At 38.1% G+C, this 21,295-nt stretch overlaps 5 protein-coding genes and 1 long non-coding RNA gene across 6 annotated transcripts in view; 2 read left to right on the top strand and 4 right to left on the bottom strand.

Annotated features, from left to right (window-relative positions):
- The window catches only part of LOC103513199 (Fanconi anemia group D2 protein homolog), a 27,426-nt gene extending 20,745 nt beyond the window's left edge, over positions 1–6,681 (bottom strand). Inside the window, exons 1-6 of the mRNA XM_008478010.2 lie at positions 6,349–6,681; positions 5,726–5,838; positions 5,043–5,063; positions 4,426–4,583; positions 606–726; positions 11–87 (exon numbers count right to left, since the gene is read on the bottom strand). Of these exons, the coding sequence (XP_008476232.2) occupies positions 11–87; positions 606–726; positions 4,426–4,583; positions 5,043–5,063; positions 5,726–5,838; positions 6,349–6,562 (704 nt within the window). The 5' untranslated portion in view covers positions 6,563–6,681. The remainder of the gene's footprint in view (positions 1–10; positions 88–605; positions 727–4,425; positions 4,584–5,042; positions 5,064–5,725; positions 5,839–6,348) is intronic.
- Positions 6,682–7,029: 348 nt separating this feature from the next.
- Positions 7,030–10,925, top strand: LOC103513198. Its single transcript, XM_008478009.3, has 4 exons — positions 7,030–7,446; positions 7,990–8,155; positions 8,828–9,060; positions 9,428–10,925. The coding sequence occupies exons 1-4, from the start codon at positions 7,038–7,040 to the stop codon at positions 9,739–9,741; spliced, it is 1,122 nt and encodes a 373-aa protein (XP_008476231.2). The 5' UTR covers positions 7,030–7,037; the 3' UTR covers positions 9,742–10,925.
- A 1,218-nt stretch (positions 10,926–12,143) lies between these two features.
- Positions 12,144–13,650, bottom strand: LOC113469057. The gene is made up of 2 exons (XR_003392597.1): positions 13,563–13,650; positions 12,144–13,092 (listed from the first exon to the last, which is right to left on the bottom strand). It is a non-coding gene; the product is annotated as an uncharacterized LOC113469057 (long non-coding RNA).
- A 441-nt stretch (positions 13,651–14,091) lies between these two features.
- On the bottom strand, positions 14,092–14,892 carry LOC103513205 (rho GTPase-activating protein 15-like). Its single transcript, XM_026826472.1, has 2 exons — positions 14,734–14,892; positions 14,092–14,310 (listed from the first exon to the last, which is right to left on the bottom strand). The coding sequence occupies exons 1-2, from the start codon at positions 14,797–14,799 to the stop codon at positions 14,107–14,109; spliced, it is 270 nt and encodes an 89-aa protein (XP_026682273.1). The 5' UTR covers positions 14,800–14,892; the 3' UTR covers positions 14,092–14,106.
- On the bottom strand, positions 14,864–17,588 carry LOC113465306 (rho GTPase-activating protein 15-like). The gene is made up of 5 exons (XM_026826471.1): positions 17,583–17,588; positions 16,685–16,885; positions 15,893–16,001; positions 15,432–15,576; positions 14,864–14,912 (listed from the first exon to the last, which is right to left on the bottom strand). The coding sequence occupies exons 1-5, from the start codon at positions 17,586–17,588 to the stop codon at positions 14,864–14,866; spliced, it is 510 nt and encodes a 169-aa protein (XP_026682272.1).
- Positions 17,589–17,621: 33 nt separating this feature from the next.
- On the top strand, positions 17,622–18,585 carry LOC103513204 (rho GTPase-activating protein 15-like). Its single transcript, XM_026826470.1, has 3 exons — positions 17,622–17,666; positions 18,002–18,110; positions 18,427–18,585. The coding sequence occupies exons 1-3, from the start codon at positions 17,622–17,624 to the stop codon at positions 18,567–18,569; spliced, it is 297 nt and encodes a 98-aa protein (XP_026682271.1). The 3' UTR covers positions 18,570–18,585.
- The last annotated feature ends 2,710 nt before the right edge of the window (positions 18,586–21,295 follow it).

The following is a 21,295-nucleotide window of genomic DNA, read 5'->3' as shown; positions in this document are numbered from 1 at the left end:
TGGTACTCACCTTAGTTTGACAGCTACTGTTGAGTGAACGTCAAAATTGAGTATGTCAGGAAGACTGGAGATGATTTCTCTTTTGATCTAGGGGGGAAAAAAATCGCATTTATTAAGAGTACTGAATTTCATGATGGTTTATGTAAGTCGAAGCTGTCTGTAGTAGAGAACTGAAGAGTCGAAAAACTAGACGCTAACGGGTCGAGTCTGAGATGGATTCAATTCGTTGACTCCCGAAACACCATCTTAAACTCAATATGACCTATTGATTCTCTCATTCCAGTAACTTGGCATTTGCAGATTGGCATGATCTGTTTCCATTTCTTTAAATTTTGCATTGGCTCATTTTTCATTGTTGGAAACATATTTCTTTCCTTCAACTCTGAAGCTGAAAACACACTACGCCGTGACGTAAAGTGGCGTCAAATCAATCTGTTCGTTTTCGTCGGAATACATTGTTTAAATTTTTTCTTCACACGTGGTCCCACGTCACATCAGCGTAGTGTGTTTTCAGCTTGACTCTATTACATACTTCCTATTTTATTGAAAAAGTTCTCCGTTGGTATCAATAATGAAGAGGGAGGGAAAGAGCGAGAGATAATTACCATAGGACTATTGACCAGCTCCATAAGGTCTAGCAATTGTTCACATAAGGACTTTGAGTCATGTATCACACCAAGGTACGAGAGAGAGCGCAGTAGATGTCCGACCCAAGCTATGCCTTCACTAAAACACAATCATAATAATAATTAGAAGACCCGAAAATTCTCCTGTCTTCTCAGACATTTAATTTTTTTCGAACAGTTTATTTCTTATCTAGTCTAGTCTAGTGGCTTTTAGTTAAACCTCAATTCTTCAATCTTTCTTCATCCGACCAGGGTAAGGTCTTGAGTCCTCCATTTGTACCCATTGAATCTTTCCTGATCATCAGGGCAGCTCCTATCACACCTGAGAAATAGAATCGAGTGTGAGCCAGGTTACCGAGGGATCCAAAGGAGTATGGGTTCGAATGTCAACTTGGGCTTGGATTTGTTGATAAATTTGTTTTGAGAATTTTACTATGTGTTTGAGAAGCTTGGGAAAGTCGTTAACACATGTGACGTTTGTCTTATGTGACAGATGGTGATGCTTTCTTTTGTTGTCTCTCATATATATGAATATTACATATTATGATAGACATCGTAAAAGTGACGTTCCGAAGCGTGGCCTGTGTGGTAAATACACACATATTGAGCTTGGCACGCAAAATCAATAAATGCCCAAGTACACAATTTTCTGTTAAAATTTTTCCCTTGTTAATCCCACTTCCCAACCCACCTAATATACACAAAAAGCCCACTCTGAGGCTTAGGTAGGGGAAACAGTCATAAAAGATGGGTTAATCTTATACGAATAGGTAGACCCACACTCTGTTTGAGAAGCTTGGGAAAGTCGTTAACACATGTGACGTTTGTCTTATGTGACAGATGGTGATGCTTTCTTTTGTTGTCTCTCATATGTATGAATATATATATATTATGATAGACATCGTAAAAGTGACGTTCCGAAGCGTGGCCTGTGTAGTAAATACATACATATTGAGCTTGGCACGCAAAATCAATAAATGCCCAAGTACACAATCTTCTGTTAAAATTTTTCCCTTGTTAATCCCACTTCCCAACCCACCTAATATACACAAAAAGCCCACTCTGAGGCTTAGGTAGGGGAAACAGTCATAAAAGGTGGGTTAATCTTATACGAATAGGTAGACCCACACTCACGTGGCTTAGGTAGGGGAAACAGTCATAAAAGATGGGTTAATCTTATACGAATAGGTAGACCCACACTCACGTGACGTAACGTGATAGTAATTAATGTGTTTCTACCTTAACTCACCTATGCGAAGTGAATGCACTTCCACGCTGGACAACTTCTTCTGCACCAGAATGTGAATATCATCAGACATACTATCATCATCCGAGTGTGATAGGAAGCTCAGAATATTCAGCACCTGTCTCATGTCCATTACGCTGAAGTCTTCCAGTTTATTAAGCAGGATCATTACTATGGAGGACATGGGCTGCACTTTGTCCTTGAACCCAAGACAGATGACCTTGAGGATAGCTAGGGCGTTGTGAACACTGGCAGCATCGCCACAGCCAATCACAGACACGAGATCGCGGAGTAACCAGCAGACCCATCTGTTAAGGAGGGGACAATATTAGAACAACAAATAGCCAAAAAGTCCAGAGGTATATGCTCGATTTCATGAGGAGAGGAAATGTTCAAGTATTTCAGGAGTTCGAGGTCCGATTCTACCATTATATTTGACGATATCTCTGCACAGAGCTGAAAAAACTTCGACCCCGCCGGGAATTGAACCCGGGGCCTCCGGCGTGCAAGCATAGTGTGATAGGAGGTTGCTCAGGTAGGTACTAATATTAATAAGGCTAAAAGCAGAGTGGAGCAAAGAGCTTTTTGCTCTCAGGTCTATGCGGTTTAAAGTCGGCGCTGCCCTCTATCTAACTGCTCTATAAGCTATGCTTTCCATTCCACTCTGTTTTTAGCCTTGAGTAAGTTCTTGATACCTATTTAATTAGAAATCCCATACTTCCTTATATCTTCTACTTGCCTGCCCTGTAAATACTGCATGAACTGAGACGTAAGCTCTATTGTGAAAGACACGACAGCTCTCTCACTGGACCTTATGAAATGACTGAGTAGTTTCATTAGGGACATGAAGTATGCTTCATCCTTCAGTACAGGAATATACAAGGCCAGTGCTTCCTGTACGAGTGAGCTGTTCATTTGTCCTGCTAGAATTAGGGAGCGGAACACTTTGACTTATACAAGGCCAGTGCTTCCTGTACGAGTGAGCTGTTCATTTGTCCTGCTAGAATTAGGGAGCGGAACACTTTGACTACAATCTCCTTGTTTTTGTCCGTCTGGCAGCTTGAGTACATGACTATCATTAACATCAGGTCGATGGGCTTCGCTTTGGTGGTCCTGAAAAATGAAGCAATCATTTAGGTAGATATTATTAAGCAATTCTTAAGAACGAAACAAGTTCTTGAGACCTAACAAAACAGAAACAAGTTGTTATTCAAACTTGGAGTAAAGAAAATTGTATCACATCAGGTCGATGGGCTTCGCTTTGGTGGTCCTGAAAAATGAAGCAATCATTTAGGTAGATATTATTAAGCAATTCTTAAGAACGAAGCAAGTCCTTGAGACCTAACAAAACAGAAACAAGTTGTTATTCAAACTTGGAGTAAAGAAAATTGTATTCGGATACCGCGACAAAATCGCGGATACCGCGGCAAAACCGCGGATACCGCGAACTGACTGCGGATACCGCAAACAGACCGCGGATACCGCGAACTGACTGCGGATAACAGACCGCGAATACCGCGAACAGACCGCGGATACCGCGAACAGACCGCGTATACCGCAAACAAGCCGCGGATACCGGGGATACCTAGAGTGTCCTAGCTAGAGAATGGCTGATACTGACTGAATAAGAAGAAGACGGTATAACATACCTAAACAATCCTAGAGGAATCTAAACAAACTCATGGTCAAAATGTAGGAGAAACCTCCCCTACATTTCCCCTACCCCCTTCTTTTATTATTGGTTGTAGGGGGTCAAGGGGAGGTTTCTTCATACTTAGATTTTTGTCAGAGCTCAAAGCTCATTCTCTCTTCTGCTTTCGAGTTTGAAGGTTCTCTCCCCTTGATCTCTCTCTGTGATATCTTCAAATACTTCATCATGTTCGGTTGGTTCGGTGTGTTCGGTTGGTTTGGTTGGTTTGGTTGGTTTGGTTGGTTGGTTTGGTTGGTTTGCTTGGTTTGGTTGGTAGGTTTGGTTGGTTCGGTTGTTTGGTTTGGTTGGTTTGCTTGGTTCTCCAGCATATTCAATTACAGGGAATATAAGAGAAGTGCATAGGAGTTGTTTTGTCTTACGGGGTAGAAATCGCTTCAAACGTTTCAGTGAATGAAACTTTCGAAACACTTTTGTACCAACATTAACAACTTGGGAATTCCATTGAAGATCTGCATCAAAAAATAATCCTAGATTTTTAACAGTAGATGAGAAAGGAATTATCTCAGTATTAAATATGATAGGTGGTATTTGGTTGTCAAACCAGACAATCAACCAACCAGACAACCCAACCAATCAGACAAACGTATCACAATCAGAGGGCGTTGACGTATTCTTTCATAATACCAATAAGATCTTCGATCTGGTTTCCTTGGATAAGATTCCGTTTGAAATCTAGAATGGGGAACTCCAAGCATTTCACAGAAAAAATCCTCTGCACCGCCGGGAATCGAACCCGGGCCTCCTGCGTGCAAGCCTAGTGTGATACCCACTCGGCCACGGAGGTTGCTGGTTGAGAGTGAGAAGTCTTTTCTGTAATGGGCCTCTGGCCAGTGTTAACTCACTCGTTTTCTTGTTCCATTCTCGTCATGTTGCTCACTCTCTCAACAAGATAAACAATAAGTCTGGACTGAATGACTCCTACATGTAGCAAAAGTCGAATGAAACAGTCCTGCACAGTGCTTTGTTCTCCTTCTCCTTCTGATATGTCCTCAAGCTCTGTCTGTGAATAAAGAAAATGATGTGAAATTACAGCAAAGTCCATGATTTCTATTTGATGAGGTCTTTTTCCCCCTGTTGATGTTGGAGGAAAAAATAGTGGTGGTTGTTTAGAAAGAGATTTCACTCATAGAGGTGAAAGGCTAAAATTATTAAATCCAGAGTAGTGTGTAAAATACAAAAGAAATTACCTATGCATGTACCTAGAAATTTGTTGGATTATATTATGGGACCAGAACCAGGCCAACACACCTAGGTACAGCATTTCTTTTCAAGTAGCACTTTATTTTATGCAAACCCACAAAATGGAAGTGGCTAAATACTGTACTTCCAACTCACCTTGGTGGGAGCAAATGAGACCTCAAGTTTTTGCATTTCCCATACAGCATTTCTTTTCAAGTAGCACTTTATTTTATGCAAACCCACAAAATGGAAGTGGCTAAATACTGTACTTCCAACTCACCTTGGTGGGAGCAAATGAGACCTCAAGTTTTAAAATCAAGACTAGAGCCCGTTCTCCCTTTATTCCTTTAAGTCACCGATCCATTTATTGGCCTTGCTCGGCGTAGCTTAACATAGGTGACGCTAAAACCGGTCTTAAATTATCGACTGAAGTGTTATCTAAAACTTTTTCGCTTTGAGTTCATAGGTCGTCGCGACAAATTTCAAGATCAGAGCTCATTTGTGTGAGAAAATGTGGAAAAAAATCCCCCAAAAACCATTTTTTTTTTGTTGGTTTTTTTGGCTTTTTGGACAAAATTTGCACCACCACTTTCGTGTTCCTGGTAAAAAGACCTTTAATTTGATATATAGGTCAACCAGGTTTGGATAAGTCCTTCTATGGGGTCAGACAGACACACAGACGACACCGAAGCGAATACAATAGTCCGTCCCTTATACCTTTTATTATTACTATTGTAATTTAATACAGGAAGGACGGACTAAAAACACCAAGGCTAAAAACAGAGTGGAGAGGAGAGCAAAGCGCATAGAGCATCGAACAGGTAGAGGGAAGTGGCGATAGAGAGGAACCACGGATTCAGCAAAAAGCTCTATGCGCTATGCTCTCTACTCCACTTTGTTAGCCTTGCAGACCTTTATACCCCTAGCATACTAAATGTTAATGATAATATTGATAATACAAGCAGGTAAATTTGCTGATGCCAAGGGTACACATGCTTTTGGTTGGATAAACTTGGTGCTGTTTGATTTTGCAGGACCAGTGGTTTCTGGTTTTGATGGGACATCATCGTCATCATCTGACAAACAGAAGAACACAAATTTGTAAGTTGGCTTTCTAAATACATTTGACAGCCATAAACTGAAATACTTGGGTTTAGGTTGTGGTTATGTACCAGGTTGAGTTGAGATAAGACTAGGTGAGACAGGATATTGTTTCTACAGTTATTTGGCATGGGAGTGGTAACTTAAAAACAAGGCAAGTTTACCAACCTTGCCTATCTCAACCCAGTAGATAACCACAACCTTAATGTAAGGTTTTGGATTACTATATGGGTAGGTAATTTCCTTACACAATGTAACAACCAATCATTTTTCACCAGGCAGGGAACAGGTCAATTCTGCTATCTAAAGGCCTGTTCCCACTTGACCTTTAAAAAAAAGAAGTGTTGTGTGAAACGTTCAACAAGTAGGAATGGGCCTTAACTGTGATCTTTAACACTTTTGGTTTAACATTTAACATGGCAAGAGGGTAGCAACCATTGATAGTGCTCACTTCTTATCTGAAACTAATGAGTCCAATATTTTACCTGCAAATGGATCTTCATCATCTGTAGACATCCTGGATCTCTTTGGCGTACTTTGGGCACAAGTTGAGAACCTAATTGAAGAGTCAGAGGCCAGAGCTCTACTATCCTTAATAGCACCATCATTCTGGTTGAATTGAGGCTGAGAACCTCCAACAGGTGTTAAACTTGAAGTCTGCTTCAACTGTCCTAATCTTCTAACATGGGACTTCCTCATGATTCTCACAATAAATGAAACGAAGATTACTTGGATTTGAACTGGGTAATTCAATCTAATCCATTACTTACTAGATAAATTCAATTGATTTCAAGACAAAAGAATCAACTTTCCAGTTTTCAACAGTTTCCCACAAATTTTCTAAAATTCATTTTGAAAAATTTGAAATGAAGATTTTCGCGCCATTCAAACGGCCATATTTGAAAGAACCGTTTACATGTTATATTTTGAGGATTTCTCGAGGTCGGTTAAGCTGGCCCGGCCCATCTCGAATGAATAAATTGAAAATACCTATTGAAGATAGAGTTTTTTGTATTATCCTACTATTACCTATCACAATAAATGGAAAAATGGTTTTAAAGGTACGGTATTTTTATATTTTCTTGTTTTCCCATATTGACCATGACCCATATTATGTACCTACAGCGAAAAATCACTTTCACAACGCTGTTCGTGTTTACCTCCTGATATATTCATGTTGGGTATACAAACCCAACTCATGTTACAAATGCTGGAGGCCTATGGCAAAGTAGTTTATATTGAAGGACTCCATACACCAGTGCAGTATCCTGACTATCGACTAATCAACTTCCTAGTGATGGATGAAGTCGGTAATGCATTCCCAGTGGCGTATTTCATAACCAATGGATTATCTGCTCAACACTTGACAATCCTCTTTTCCTCTCTGAAACCTCGGGTCGGACATCTCAATGTAGAGTCTCTTGTGGTACAAAGTGATCAGTTCTATGAGGTTGCCTTATCCTCTGTGTTAAACACCAAGACTATTTTCATCAACCAGTGGGATTTGAGTTGTCTTGATGAACCTAGGAAGAAAGTTAAAGGCAATCAAAGCTTCGAGTATGCTGTTGTAGTTGATGGGGAAGGTATGTAACATGTAAAGTTCATAGTAGTAAGTTGACAGTTTTGTTTCACAATTCTTTCGCAAAAATGAAATATTTACATCAGGTACCTTTTGCTTTGAGTACCTCTCCGTTCCGAATATTGAGATCGCTACTAGACATCTAATGGCGGATCTTACCACCGTCACCGATTTGACCCATTTAATTTACACCGGCCACTTCTAACTGAAAACTTTCTGCAGTAAGATCGGGCATAATTAGTGGGAATTATCTCTATTATTAACTCTCACGACCACTGGTGTTTCTTTCGCAAAAATGAAATATTTACATCAGGTACCTTTTGCTTTGAGTACCTCTCCGTTCCGAATATTGAGATCGCTACTAGACATCTACCACTGAGAGTTAACACAGTATCAACACTGTCAAGCGTCACCGATTTGACCCATTTAATTTACACCGGCCACTTCTAAACTCTGGATTAACTGAAAACTTTCTGCGGTAAGATCGGGCATAATTAGTGGGAATTATCTCTATTAACTCTCACGACCACTGGTGTTAATGTTTCAGAGGAAGAAGTCATGTCTGAGGAACAGCTTCATCTGATAACTGAACAGACAGTAATAGCAGCAGATGATTGTGTCAAGCAATTCCATCGTGATCTCAGAGCTAAACTCAAACGTAGTCATAGTATGTTCATTTTGCTGAATGAGCTCATCACGTATTTCAAGAAAAGGTATACACAAAACAAAATCGTACCTAGATATTAGACATGACATTAAAATAAGGAACTTCTGAAATCCTATGTTCGGAGTCCTGTGTGTAGGACCATTACACCTACCTATCAGACATAGATGAGTCACGATGGCCACCCATACTGTTACTTTGAGACAGATAATACCGAGACTAGACGAATTTTCTTAATTTTTCTCCAATAGAGATCGGAGGTCTTATCGCCCAGGAGAGAAGGAAGGGAGGATAGGTGAAAGCCAGGAGTTCCAAGAACGAGCCTTATTTCTCTAGGATAGAATTTGCCCCGGGTGGAATTCGAACCCGCGATCTAGCGCATCGGAGGTCTTATCGCCCAGGAGAGAAGGAAGGGAGGATAGGTGAAAGCCAGGAGTTCCAAGAACGAGCCTTATTTCTCTAGGATAGAGTTTGCCCCGGGTGGAATTCGAACCCGCGATCTAGCGCTTACGAGGTAGGCGTGCTAATTTCTATCTTCTAAGCTAACTAGACTGGCACAGAAATGGTTAATTATTATTTTTAAATTCTGCGACTGTATTCAAGCCTTGTTATTTATTATTACTTCTATCTTCTAAGCTAACTAGACTGGCACAGAAATGGTTAATTATTATTTTTAAATTCTGCGACTGTATTCAAGCCTTGTTATTTATCATTATTTCAGATATAGCGCCAAGTTCAATCTCACCCTGGAAGATAATGTAATGCCTCGACTGCTGAAACAAATGAGGCAGCGACTGTTTGAATTCCAAGTGGAGAATGTAACAGAGACAGAAGGAGGAGAGGCTAATATGTTTGACGAAACATTCGAGGCACATCATATGAGTGTAGAAGAAGGGGATGGAACCCAGGACTCCGAACTATCGACCTACATTCAAACTGAAGAGTCTATGGAAGGTAAGTAACTCTCTCGTGAGAAATGTCGTCAGAATCAGAAACATACTCAGAAGTTACAAGTTATAGAGAAAAATAGAGCAGTTAGCAACCAATAAGCTAAGGTCATCATAAGTATATCTTTTTAGCCTTAAAATGTCGTCAGAATCAGAAACATACTCAGAAGTTACAAGTTATAGAGAAAAATAGAGCAGTTAGCAACCAATAAGCTAAGGTCATCACAAGTAGGTATATCTTTTTAGCCTTTGTAAAGATTTTAATTTTGGCAAGTTTGTTTCCAAGTCCAAAAACTTTTTTTCTTGTAATGTAAGTACTAGAAATTCATGTGATAATGTGATATTCAACAGATTTTTGCATATTTTCCTCGCAGATTTCAATGGCGATGATGATTATGACGAAGAGTTGACAGACTCTGACATTCAGGATAACACCCAAGACACGACTACAGATGACAAAGAGATACTGCGGGAGATCATAGCCACAGATAACGCCAACAATAGTGGAGATGACAGCTCGCTTCATGTTGTACAAGAGTATCAGAAGTCCATTATCCAACTGCTGCAGGATAATCCTATAGCTAGGCCATTGATAATCCGGTCTGTGCTAGAGGAAACTAAAGCGTTGTATGAACAAGTGCAAGCGTGTTGTAATGAGACTACTAGTCTGGATTGGGTACCACATTAATATCAGACCAGCCACTCACTATCAGGTAGACCTGATCAGGTGTACCTGTGTGAGCGCATCAGGTATCAGGTAGACCTGACAGGCGAAACTGATAGTTGTACCTGTCAGGTCTACCTGATAGTGAGCTGGCCTTACATACATTGGTTAAAGGCGGCTATACAGCGGCGCGCTAATAACTAGCGTCAAAACATTCCTCCCTTCAGATAGTTGTTTCACCACTTAGTGTCGTGGCGATCGATGCTACAACCATCTGTTTGGGATACCTATAATCATAGAGGTAGACTATGGTTCTATTAGACCAGACAATTGACAGTAAAAAAGACATGAGCATTGTATATTTTAATGTTTTAAGTGTGTAAATTTAACTGTAGATATATTGTACTTTACTGCGAATACTTGTAGATTTGTGAATATGTGTTTGAAGTCTGAATCTAATATGTTCTAGATACTTTGATGTTTGCGTATTTAAATTTTGTACAGAACTTCAATTGAACAGTTTTGGATTTGAATTATGAACTAATAAATCTGTCTATATAAATTCATTAGTTTATTAAAATAAAAAGGAAAACAGTAGATAATTCAAAAAAATAATTGTTACACATTTAAATAATTTTATTATAGTTTTTCTTCGTGTATAGCAAGGATATAAGACATACAGTAGGTAATAATAATTTAAATCTAAACATGGGTACTGGTATTGTCTACATTGAAGTCTACGCTAGCGAAACAAACCTACATGTAAGGTTGGCTGATGGAGATATCAAGTCAAATAACAAAACAAAATTGGATAAAATCTGGACTAGACTGGAATAATTAATTTTCCGAAAATATGATAAAGGAAAGAACAGACTTGACAGAGGTGGCCTGTACCTCTTGAACAATCTAAACACACATTTAGGAAGGACATCAAGGGAATTAATAACACAATATTATTGCGTGGATCAAGTTGGAAGGGGTACACGTCACAGTTTTAAAGTACGTAGGATCTTCTACCCTACATGTAGGCAATAACAAATAATGGCGAGAAATAACTGTAAATATTTTGCAAAAAATATAATAATAAATATAGAAAAAATATTACAAAACAGTAACAGTTCGGTTAATTTACAATATATGCAGATATAACACAAAACAACAATAAATACGGACTAAACAATATAAAAACAATGTTCGCATACAAAAAAGAGGCACTATGATGGAAGTTGACACTTTGGAAAACTTAATCTCTATTGCTAGAAAATTTTCGTTTTTATAGTGATAAATTAACTTCAAAATGTAAAATGTCTTAGCTTAGGACATGAAACATCACGTTTAAGAAGGTAAAACCAGAAATACCTACTTGAAGTATACTGCATAACTATCCTAGGACCAATCAATACAAAACATAACAGTACAAACAGAACAGTTTTTCCCCATCCGTGGCACAAGCTCTGCTTATACGGATGGGTATAACAATAAATACGGACTAAACAATATAAAAACAATGTTCGCATACAAAAAAGAGGCACTATGATGGAAGTTGACACTTTGGAAAACTTATTCTATCGCTAGAAAATGTTGGTTTTTAATTGCTGATAAGATGTGACATTATTATTTTTAATGGTAAAATTAACTTCAAAATCTAAAATGCCTCAGGACTCAGGACATAAAATAATGAGTTTAAGAAGGTAAAACCAGAAATACTTGAAGTATACTGCAGAACTATCCTAGGACCAATCAATACAAAACATAACAGTACAAACGTAATAAGGCCATACGTTCTTTGCGGTAAACAACATTAAATAAATACTTGGTTATTTGCAAGTATACAAAAAGAAATTAAAAAATGGTCTAATCTAAGGTAAAATAAACATTTGAATCGTAACAACTTGTAATAAACAAGTGAGGCACAAACAATACAATACGCTCGCTATTTGAAATTGAAAGCATGGGTATAAAAAATATAAAACAATTTTCCATAAAAAATATACGTTCGATAAAATACAAAAGGTTTCCTCCTAGGCATTTTAATAGAAAAAGATGGAATGCTGTTCTGTCTTTTTTCAGTTGGGTGAAAACAAAGAATTGCAAAATTCAACATTTGGGGAACACCTTTCCCAGAGGGGAATGTTATTACAAGAGGACAAAATCAGTCAAGGGAGAAAAATAGAAGAAAAGCTTAAAGAAATATACTTTATTATACACATATTATTTTCGTATCACATTGTACCCAGTTCTCAAAGTATAAAATTACATTTCCTATTTGACATACATATTTCGCTCGTTTCCGAAGTTATGTCCCTACATACTCGACATTTGTGGATGAGGACCTAACAAATTTTGAAGCTTAAAGAAATATACTTTATTATACACATATTATTTTCGTATCACATTGTACCCAGTTCTCAAAGTATAAAATTACATTTCCTATGACATACATATTTCCCTCGTTTCCGAAGTTATGTCCCTACATACTCGACATTTGTGGATGAGGACCTAACAAATAATTAAGCCCTTTGCAAGTTTACAAAGGTTAGTCCAATCCTGAAGGTCATCACTGCATGGGTAAATATTAAGAGAATGTACAACTTCTCACATTTCAGTATCACAAATCCTGACACGGGCTCGAACATTTGATATCTAAGGTCATCTTCTGCCAAGAGACTACTCCTTAGAGGGCAGGAGATCATATCTAACCTAACCGGATATTCATTCCGACAGGGGTTAAATTCTCTGCTTCGCTGGACTTCTTCATGTTTGCGGTCAAGGCACCTTTCCACCAGGATTGGTGTTCGCTCTTGGAGGAGGATGGCACTAATAGCTAATAAGTGTAGAACCAACAAAGTAATAGTCATATGAATAAAACTCAATGGGGCAACTCAACTATGTTAGTGATGGAAATTTCGTGGGTTTAGCGACTGAGATATACTTTTTTATTGCATCGATATGAAAAATCTGCTCTTACCAGTGAAAGTTGAAAAAAAAAGTCTTCAAAAAGTTCAAGTTGTAGTTAAGAGGTTTTCATTCTCAGATTTCGATATGTTGGTGACTTCCCTGAGGATTGGCGATCGCTTTTGAATATTTCTTCCTCTTTCTCAGACATTTCTCAGAACTTCTCTTTTTTAGAAGAATGACTTTCTCGGATAGAAAAGAAACAAAGCTCATTTCGAAGAGTAATCTACTGTCAGAAAAAGTGAACCCTATCTAAACACATGTTCGAATTCGACCAGGAAACATTCAATGACTAAATTTTGCTGCATGAAGTCCAGGGCCATGTTTTTCGACTCCTGTTCAGACCACATCAATGTGGGACCAAAAACAATGGCCAGGTTGGGAATGTGCATTCGGTTAAACTCTTTGTATTTGGTTACCCTGTGAAGAAACAAAGAGAAAACTTCTTAAGCTGTGTCCAGTTGTCCACACATAGTCGATCAATCGACGAGGTGAATCTATGTTGTACTGAGGGAGAACTTTAACTACTGAAGTCTTAACGAAATCGAAGAGAGGGCAGGATAAAGGAGAACACCAGCCGCTCCGAAAACGAACCTTGTCTATTTGGGATAAAGTTTGCCCCGTGCGGGAATCTTTTATTTCGTTGACTATTAAAATTAATTATTGGTCCATGTCACTCTATGCTGAAGTATGTGTGAATTAAAGGACAGTTCCTTAGTTACTAAAGTCATATCCGGCCTTTTATAAGGATATTAGGATGCACCTACTTTTCCTCAATATTTTCACGCTTGCTAAAACAAAACTAGCAATAAAATAGGTAAAGTTCATTGACTTATTTAGAATTCTTTCTCTGTAAGGTAATAATAAAATTAAGGCTTTCGTCATCTTACCTGAGTAAATGTTGTAGTAAGAATTTGAAAGTATCATGGTTAGGTGATGGCAAAGACCGAATGATGTCCCGAAACAGCGACAGCTTTTGTTGTTTGTTGGGTAAAAAAAAAAAAAAAAAAAAAAAAAAAAAAAAAAAAAAAAAAAAAAAAAAACGTTATTACATGAAAAAGATCATTTTGTTAGGCATTATGAATGTTTGAATCCCATCTTTTTATTAAACTACCTATTTGTACAAATAAAATACCTATGAACATTGAACAATAATGGAACAAAAGGGCGGAATTACGATAACGCCACTTTTAAACTGCCAAGGTTTTTAATGACGGAGTTTTATTCTCACTTTGGCGACAAGCTACCTGCTTGCTCTACTCACATTAACTTCACCTAGCCCAAGTGGGGCAGGGAAAGTCCAGCAGCAAATAATTGTCTAGAATAGTCTAGATGGTCACCCATTCGGATACAAACAACGCTCAAAGTTGCTTCACTTTAGTGATCTATTGGGACCTGGTGTATCGTACTTCAACGTGCTATCGCCGCTGGCCATTAATTTTCCCGATTGTAAAAGTTATAAACAAAAGCAATGACCGTAAAAGTTAAAATGGACTTACTGCTAGCTTTGAGGGCTTTATTGAAGGCGTGGTATGGTATGAGGGGTTCCTTGAGTTCTCTGAAGAATAACTTGAGCGCTCCTGCTAACACATGTACATCCTCCTCTTCATCTAGGACAGTTAGGTTATTCTGATCAACCTGGAACAAAAAAATGAGTTCAAGTTGAAAAAGCGCTTTTCTACGTAAAGTATTGTAAAGAGTTTAAATTTTGTTTTACTCTTGGATTAAGCCTTCTGAATGGATAAAAAGTTTGAAACCAACATCAGATTGCACCTGGTCGGACCTTCGGGGGGGGTCCCCGTTAAGGCCCTTGAGTGAGTTTTACATCGAACCACTATCAGATGAGACCTTATATTGAAGGCCTCTCATGTCCGGACACACCTTCTCCAGATAGCAACCAAACCCTAACACTTGTTAAAAACTCCCTAAATTAAATAAAGAAAAACTGTATTTAAAGAAATCAATTGAAAATGGAGCCAACTAGGAAACCAAAGACGGGGTATCTTGAACTAACATAAGCTTTTAGCTAGTACCAAAAAACGTTATCTTTAGGACACTTACCTGAAGTCTTATCTTTTGGACCTGGCTCAGATTGCCCGAGGCGCGATACAGTCCATCAGTCTTCATATTGTCTTCGCTCTTCTCAATACACTGGATACATTTCTGTACAAACTGGGGTACTCGCGGTGCCTCACTCGGACACACCTTCGATCGATACTACAACCATCTGTTTGGGATACCTATAATCATAGAGGTAGACTATGGTTCTATTAGACCAGACAATTGACAGTAAACCGGCTATACAGCGGCGCGCTAATAACTAGCGTCAAAACATTCCTCCCTTCAGATAGTTGTTTCACCACTTAGTGTCGTGGCGATCGATACTACAACCATCTGTTTGGGATACCTATAATCATAGAGGTAGACTATGGTTCTATTAGACCAGACAATTGACAGTAAACAAAACATGAGCATTGTATATTTTAATGTTTTAAGTGTGTAAATTTAACTGTAGATATATGTACTTTACTGCGAATACTTGTAGATTTGTGAATATGTGTTTGAAGTCTGAATCTAATATGTTGTAGATACTTTGATGTTTGCGTATTTAAATTTTGTACAGAACTTCAATTTCGAGAACACCAGAAAGTAACCCATAGAAATATTTGCAATCGAAAAACGAGTACAAATTTTTGTCCATGATGGAATTCAAACCAGGGACTTTCTGCGTGGCAAGCAAGCGCATGCATGCATTGGACCTCAACTTACCTTTGTAGATGCCTTTCTTGACTAAATGATCCATGCTGGGTCTTCTGTTGAAGAACTTTTTCAGTCTTGCTTTGATTTTGGTTTGCCTCTCGGCAGAACTGGCTGGTAGATCCTCTATGCTGCCCTCTTTCTTTACTGTAAACAGAAAACGAAATAAGAATACAGTTAGCTTATTCCAAGCAAATGTACAATATCAAATGTTACAACTTTAGTAGGTAAGTAGGTATTGAAGGTAGCATCTAGGACGGGTTGGAATGTGGGGTTTACTGTACTTGAAATTTCAAATTTGAAGATGAATCGATGGGCAAAAGAGTGAAATTACAAAATTAATTTTTTGTTCCTTTTGAGCCAGGAGCCAGCCAAACTTGACACATGATTTGTCGACCGGTAATCTCATTTCTCCCCTAAATGACGAATTCTGTGGTAAAATTGTTCATTGAGAATAACTTACATTTGACTGATTTGGAGCGAGAGATTTTACTTTTCTTGTTATCTGAGGAATCTGGGGAGTTCGTGATGGGGTGCTTGAATATCCGAGATGAGTTGTCTAGACCTGAGGGCTGTGAACATAAGAACAGGAAAACAGATTAGTGTCATTTTTATAATATTGTGTAATATCTAGTTCACTTACTTAATAGAGCCAGGATTTAGCACGTGTACGCTACAATCTCTCAAACTGAAATGTACAATATCAAATGTTACAACTTTAGTAGGTAAGTAGGTATTGAAGGTAGCATCTAGGACGGGTTGGAATGTGGGGTTTACTGTGCTTAAAATTTCAAATTTGAAGATGAATCGATTTTTTTGTTCCTTTTGAGCCAGGAGCCAGCCAAACTTGACACATGATTTGTCGAGCGGTAATCTCATTTCTCCCCTAAATGACGAATTCTGTGTTAAAATTGTTCATTGAGAATAACTTACATTTGACTGATTTGGAGCGAGAGATTTTACTTTTCTTGTTATCTGAGGAATCTGGGGAGTTAGTGATGGGGTGCTTGAATATCCGAGATGAGTTGTCTAGACCTGAGGGCTGTGAACATAAGAACAGGAAAACAGATTGTGCTAGAGGAAACTAAAGCGTTGTATGAACAAGTGCAAGCGTGTTGTAATGAGACTACTAGTCTGGATTGGGTACCACATTAATATCGCAAGGCGCGAGTTAGGTCAGCCACTCACTATCAGGTAGAGCTTGTAGTGTCAGCACCGTGCTGATTAGAAACACATAAAATACTCAATAACTCACCAAGTTCTTGATTGCATTATGAATAGCCAGGAGCCAGGATTCAGCATGTGTTGTGCTCTCAAACTGGATCAGCACTTGTAGCGTCAGCACAGTGCTGATTAGGAACACATGACGGCGTGAAGACAATTTGTCGCCGCAATCTATGAGAGCTCCATTGAGGTCTACACACAACTCCGGTCTACCTACACAACCACCTGTTTTCTGTGAACAGAACAAAACACATTTTAACAATTAGAATAGAATATGATTTTATTTATCTTGTTTGCACTGCCAGCCTAGGTCCCTTTAGTCTCGCAGTATTTTAAATTGATTGTTAATAAATTATTGACAATTAGAACCAGAATGTAGTCATGAACTTATCTGCAAGTCTGTGACGAAGCAAGACCCTTCTTCACAATTTTCCTGGGTATCTCAGCAATGCTAAGGACCTTGTCTGCAGTCTCAAGTTGCTGTTTTGTTTTGATTTATCTTGTTTGCACTGCCAGCCTAGGTCCCTTTAGTCTCGCAGTATTTTAAATTGATTGTTAATAAATTATTGACAATTAGAACCCGAATGTAGTCATGAACTTATCTGCAAGTCTGTGACGAAGCAAGACCCTTCTTCATAATTTTCCTGGGTATCTCAGCAATGCTAAGGACCTTGTCTGCAGTCTCAAGTTGCTGTTTTGTTTTCTTTCCAATTTCAAGCTACCTATTGGTGTTTTCTTTCCTACCTAAATAATTTTCTTTCGAAAAATAAAGCTAAATCGAGAAATTTAGCAACCGGGAAAAACAAACTTTCAACCCGTGAAATAAAGCTCCGATTTTTCGCAATTTGAACGACACGACTAACCGATTGTTCTCCCTATACTGAACTGACAATCCAATCACAACAACTTCCTGTTCATTAATTGATGACTTCCATTGGCCTGTTCTGTTTATATTAGCGGAGATTAATATGATCTTGATTGTTCCAATGAAACGGTGCATTGTTTCTAAATCGGTAGAGAGGCATTAGGTTGCAAGGGCGTAACCTTATTCATATATTTGAGGAGCTCTAGGCAAGAAGGCCCACTTTCCAGACTGCATTTTATAAATAAAAAAAACTTTACTGACTAAACTAAATGGTTACAGATATCGAAAAAAAAATGGGAGAAGACCCCCAAAAACATACCTAAAACACCCCAAAAAAGCATAATTTATTAGCGGTGCTGACACTACAAGTGCTGATTCAGTTTGAGAGATTGTAGCGTACACGTGCTAAATCCTGGCTCTATTAAGTAAGTGAACTAGATATTACACAATATTAAATCTGTTTTCCTGTTCTTATGTTCACAGCCCTCAGGTCTAGACAACTCATCTCGGATATTCAAGCACCCCATCACTAACTCCCCAGATTCCTCAGATAACAAGAAAAGTAAAATCTCTCGCTCCAAATCAGTCAAATGTAAGTTATTCTCAATGAACAATTTTAACACAGAATTCGTCATTTAGGGGAGAAATGAGATTACCGCTCGACAAATCATGTGTCAAGTTTGGCTGGCTCCTGGCTCAAAAGGAACAAAAAATTAATTTTGTAATTTCACTCTTTTGCCCATCGATTCATCTTCAAATTTGAAATTTCAAGTACAGTAAACCCCACATTCCAACCCGTCCTAGATGCTACCTTCAATACCTACTTACCTACTAAAGTTGTAACATTTGATATTGTACATTTGCTTGGAATAAGCTAACTGTATTCTTATTTCGTTTTCTGTTTACAGTAAAGAAAGAGGGCAGCATAGAGGATCTACCAGCCAGTTCTGCCGAGAGGCAAACCAAAATCAAAGCAAGACTGAAAAAGTTCTTCAACAGAAGACCCAGCATGGATCATTTAGTCAAGAAAGGCATCTACAAAGGTAAGTAGAGGTCCAATGCATGCATGCGCTTGCTTGCCACGCAGAAGGTCCCTGGTTTGAATTCCATCATGGACAAAAATTTGTACTCGTTTTTCGATTGCAAATATTTCTATGGGTTACTTTCTGGTGTTCTCGTGTTGACCCAGCACCTAAATGGAATGTATTGTATCTCTTCTTGCTTCTCGCCTATCTGATGAAAGGTGACAAAAATTTGTACTCGTTTTTCGATTGCAAATATTTCTATGGGTTACTTTCTGGTGTTCTCGTGTTGACCCAGCACCTAAATGGAAAGTATTGTATCTCTTCTTGCTTCTCGCCTATCTGATGAAAGGCATACCTACTACGAGATGGACATGTTACAACACAGACCACAGGGATCTAATGTAGCAGTTGTTTCTTTGTTACGAAATAAAAACGGTGGTGAAACACTTTTTTTTTTAGTTTAGGGTTACCAAATTAGATGGACATGTTACAACACAGACCACAGGGATCTAATGTAGCAGTTGTTTCTTTGTTACGAAATAAAAACGGTGGTGAAACACTTTTCTTTTAGTTTAGTTTAGGGTTAAGTACCAAATAAATGAACTTAGTGGGTTATTATATTGAGCCATCTTATTATCTAATTGAATTAATCCATCGTACCAAATAAATGAACTTAGTGGGTTATTATATTGAGCCATCTTATTATCTAATTGAATTAATCCATTCCAGTTTGAGAGCACAACACATGCTGAATCCTGGCTCCTGGCTATTCATAATGCAATCAAGAACTTGGTGAGTTATTGAGTATTTTATGTGTTTCTAATCAGCACGGTGCTGACATGGCTATTCATAATGCAATCAAGAACTTGGTGAGTTATTGAGTATTTTATTTAACAATGTGTTCCTAATCAGCACGGTGCTGACGCTACAAGTGCTGATCTAATGATTTTCACTGTTAAAAACCTTCTAGTGGTGCAATATCAACCTGTTGAGCCAAAGTCTGCTAAAGGGACTATACATTATGGCTTAAATCGACAGTCTAATCTAAATCATCGGTTCTGGATCTGGAAGCCCACCGCGGAGCCACAGTTTGAAAAACGCGGGTTTAAATATACACTATTTTCCGATTCCAATTGATTTTGATTTGCCTAAAAGGGTGCCACAAATTGCTTCTCATTGATCAGCAGACTTAATTGTCCTAGAGAGGCTGAATGCTGCAAAGCAAATTGCTACAGTACAAAGCACAAGGCTTCAAAGTTGAGGTAAATTTTTAAACCAATTTATGTAACTAAGGCACTTACCATATGCCCATCCCACAGCTGTGGCCAGTGTTTACTTAGTGGTGTAAGAGGAGGAGGCTCAGCAACAATTGGTTTTCTGAGAACAAAAACAACATTTCATTGGTTAGAGTTAGACAGAGAAACAATCAATAATTTATTGATGAGCTGCCCAGCGTCTGGGTTGCCATAGGTATGGTGCACATTTTTTTCAAGGTGTATACGAGTCAAATTTACTAATTTATGAAATCAATTTTTCTAAATAATTTTCTGGGTCTGCTACCTACCCGTTTTTTCGAGATGTTGAATGTAATAACTCAAAATTTAACATTCAAAATAGTATCATACTTCCACTTAAATATGACTATAAACCCAGGACATACATCTCGGACTGTAGCAGGTTTACATGATTGGATTTTACTGATCAGATTCAGTATAATTATCTCAAGATCTATTCTGTTAGTACCAAAGGAACCGAATTGAAAGATATCTAGACGATAGAACAGCGATTTTATTTCTATTCCTGGAAGGAAGACATCAAGGAAGTTACCTGTAATGTTTTACTCCGTACTTTGAAAAGTAGATCTGAGTAAATCTGACATTGTTTTGAATAACGATGTTAAACAACATGATGAAACAAACATGAGATTCTCCAAATCTATAATTTATGAAAAAGTGAAAATCAATTGTCTGAAAATAATTGATTTTCACAAATTAATTAACTCAAAAAACGGTTGGATTTCACAAGTGAATAGGTGTACAGTTGAACGAGTACTGGGGAAAATAGCGCAAATATCGGGGTAAGAGTAGGGTGGAATTAGCAATGATGTGACGTTTCGTGTTGAAGGTAAACATTCTGAGCTGTGGTAGCATGCAAACTCAGTGGTGTATGCCATTTTTACATCGGTTTTTTTAAGGCTTTCTTTTACCTGGTAGGGTTCTCCTGAAGTTCTATGCAAAAAAAAAAAAAAATAATAATAATTTGAAAAAGAATTTAAACTTCATTGCGTCAAATTTAGGGTGGTAAAATACATGGTTTGGCTACTGGATTCAACCTAAGGGAAGGTGGAAGGAAGAGAAAGAGAGATCCTCCTGTTTCCAAGACCATTCCATTTACAAGAAATTCATTTCCGGGTAACTCAATTCCAGCACTAGTTCATGTCTAAAATTATGCCGTGTTATAGTATACCATTTATTTTACCTATATTTTTGACGTAATGGGGTTAGACTGATGTTATAACATAAGCATATACATCCCTTCACCCCTAGCTCTACTGTTGCTATTAGCTGCCAGTCATAACATACAGGGATGTGCAAAACACGGTGGCAAAATTCTATATTTTTCAATTGATATTTATAAGAATTAAAAAGTATAGCATACAATAATTTTATACACGTACATTGAGAGGAGGTTCTACCTTCCTTTTTATTTTGGCTCACATAAAGATATTTGTGATTGTACGAGCATACATCCG

The sequence above is a fragment of the Diaphorina citri genome, unplaced genomic scaffold (genome assembly GCF_000475195.1).
Source record: "Diaphorina citri unplaced genomic scaffold, Diaci psyllid genome assembly version 1.1 scaffold939, whole genome shotgun sequence".
In the NCBI taxonomy this organism is placed as follows: Eukaryota; Metazoa; Arthropoda; class Insecta; order Hemiptera; family Psyllidae; genus Diaphorina; species Diaphorina citri.
This window is presented reverse-complemented; position numbering and strand designations above follow the sequence as displayed.

Bases quoted from the DNA above. Each gene is read 5' to 3' on its own strand.
- LOC103513205 (XM_026826472.1), bottom strand. From the start codon at position 14,799: ATGAAGACTGATGGACTGTATCGCGCCTCGGGCAATCTGAGCCAGGTC. The intron at 14,311-14,733 runs GTAAGTGTCCTA...TTTTTGTTCCAG, and splicing joins TCCAAAAGATAAGACTTCAG to GTTGATCAGAATAACCTAAC.
- LOC113465306 (XM_026826471.1), bottom strand. The intron at 16,002-16,684 runs GTGAGTTATTGA...TTATGTTCACAG, and splicing joins ATAATGCAATCAAGAACTTG to CCCTCAGGTCTAGACAACTC. The intron at 14,913-15,431 runs GTCCAATGCATG...CTATGATTATAG, and splicing joins ATCTACAAAGGTAAGTTGAG to GTATCCCAAACAGATGGTTG.
- LOC103513204 (XM_026826470.1), top strand. From the start codon at position 17,622: ATGATCTTGATTGTTCCAATGAAACGGTGCATTGTTTCTAAATCG. The intron at 17,667-18,001 runs GTAGAGAGGCAT...TTATGTTCACAG, and splicing joins GGTGCATTGTTTCTAAATCG to CCCTCAGGTCTAGACAACTC. The intron at 18,111-18,426 runs GTAAGTTATTCT...TTCTGTTTACAG, and splicing joins TCGCTCCAAATCAGTCAAAT to TAAAGAAAGAGGGCAGCATA.
- LOC103513198 (XM_008478009.3), top strand. From the start codon at position 7,038: ATGTTGGGTATACAAACCCAACTCATGTTACAAATGCTGGAGGCCTAT. The intron at 7,447-7,989 runs GTATGTAACATG...TTAATGTTTCAG, and splicing joins TGTTGTAGTTGATGGGGAAG to AGGAAGAAGTCATGTCTGAG. The intron at 8,156-8,827 runs GTATACACAAAA...TCATTATTTCAG, and splicing joins ATCACGTATTTCAAGAAAAG to ATATAGCGCCAAGTTCAATC.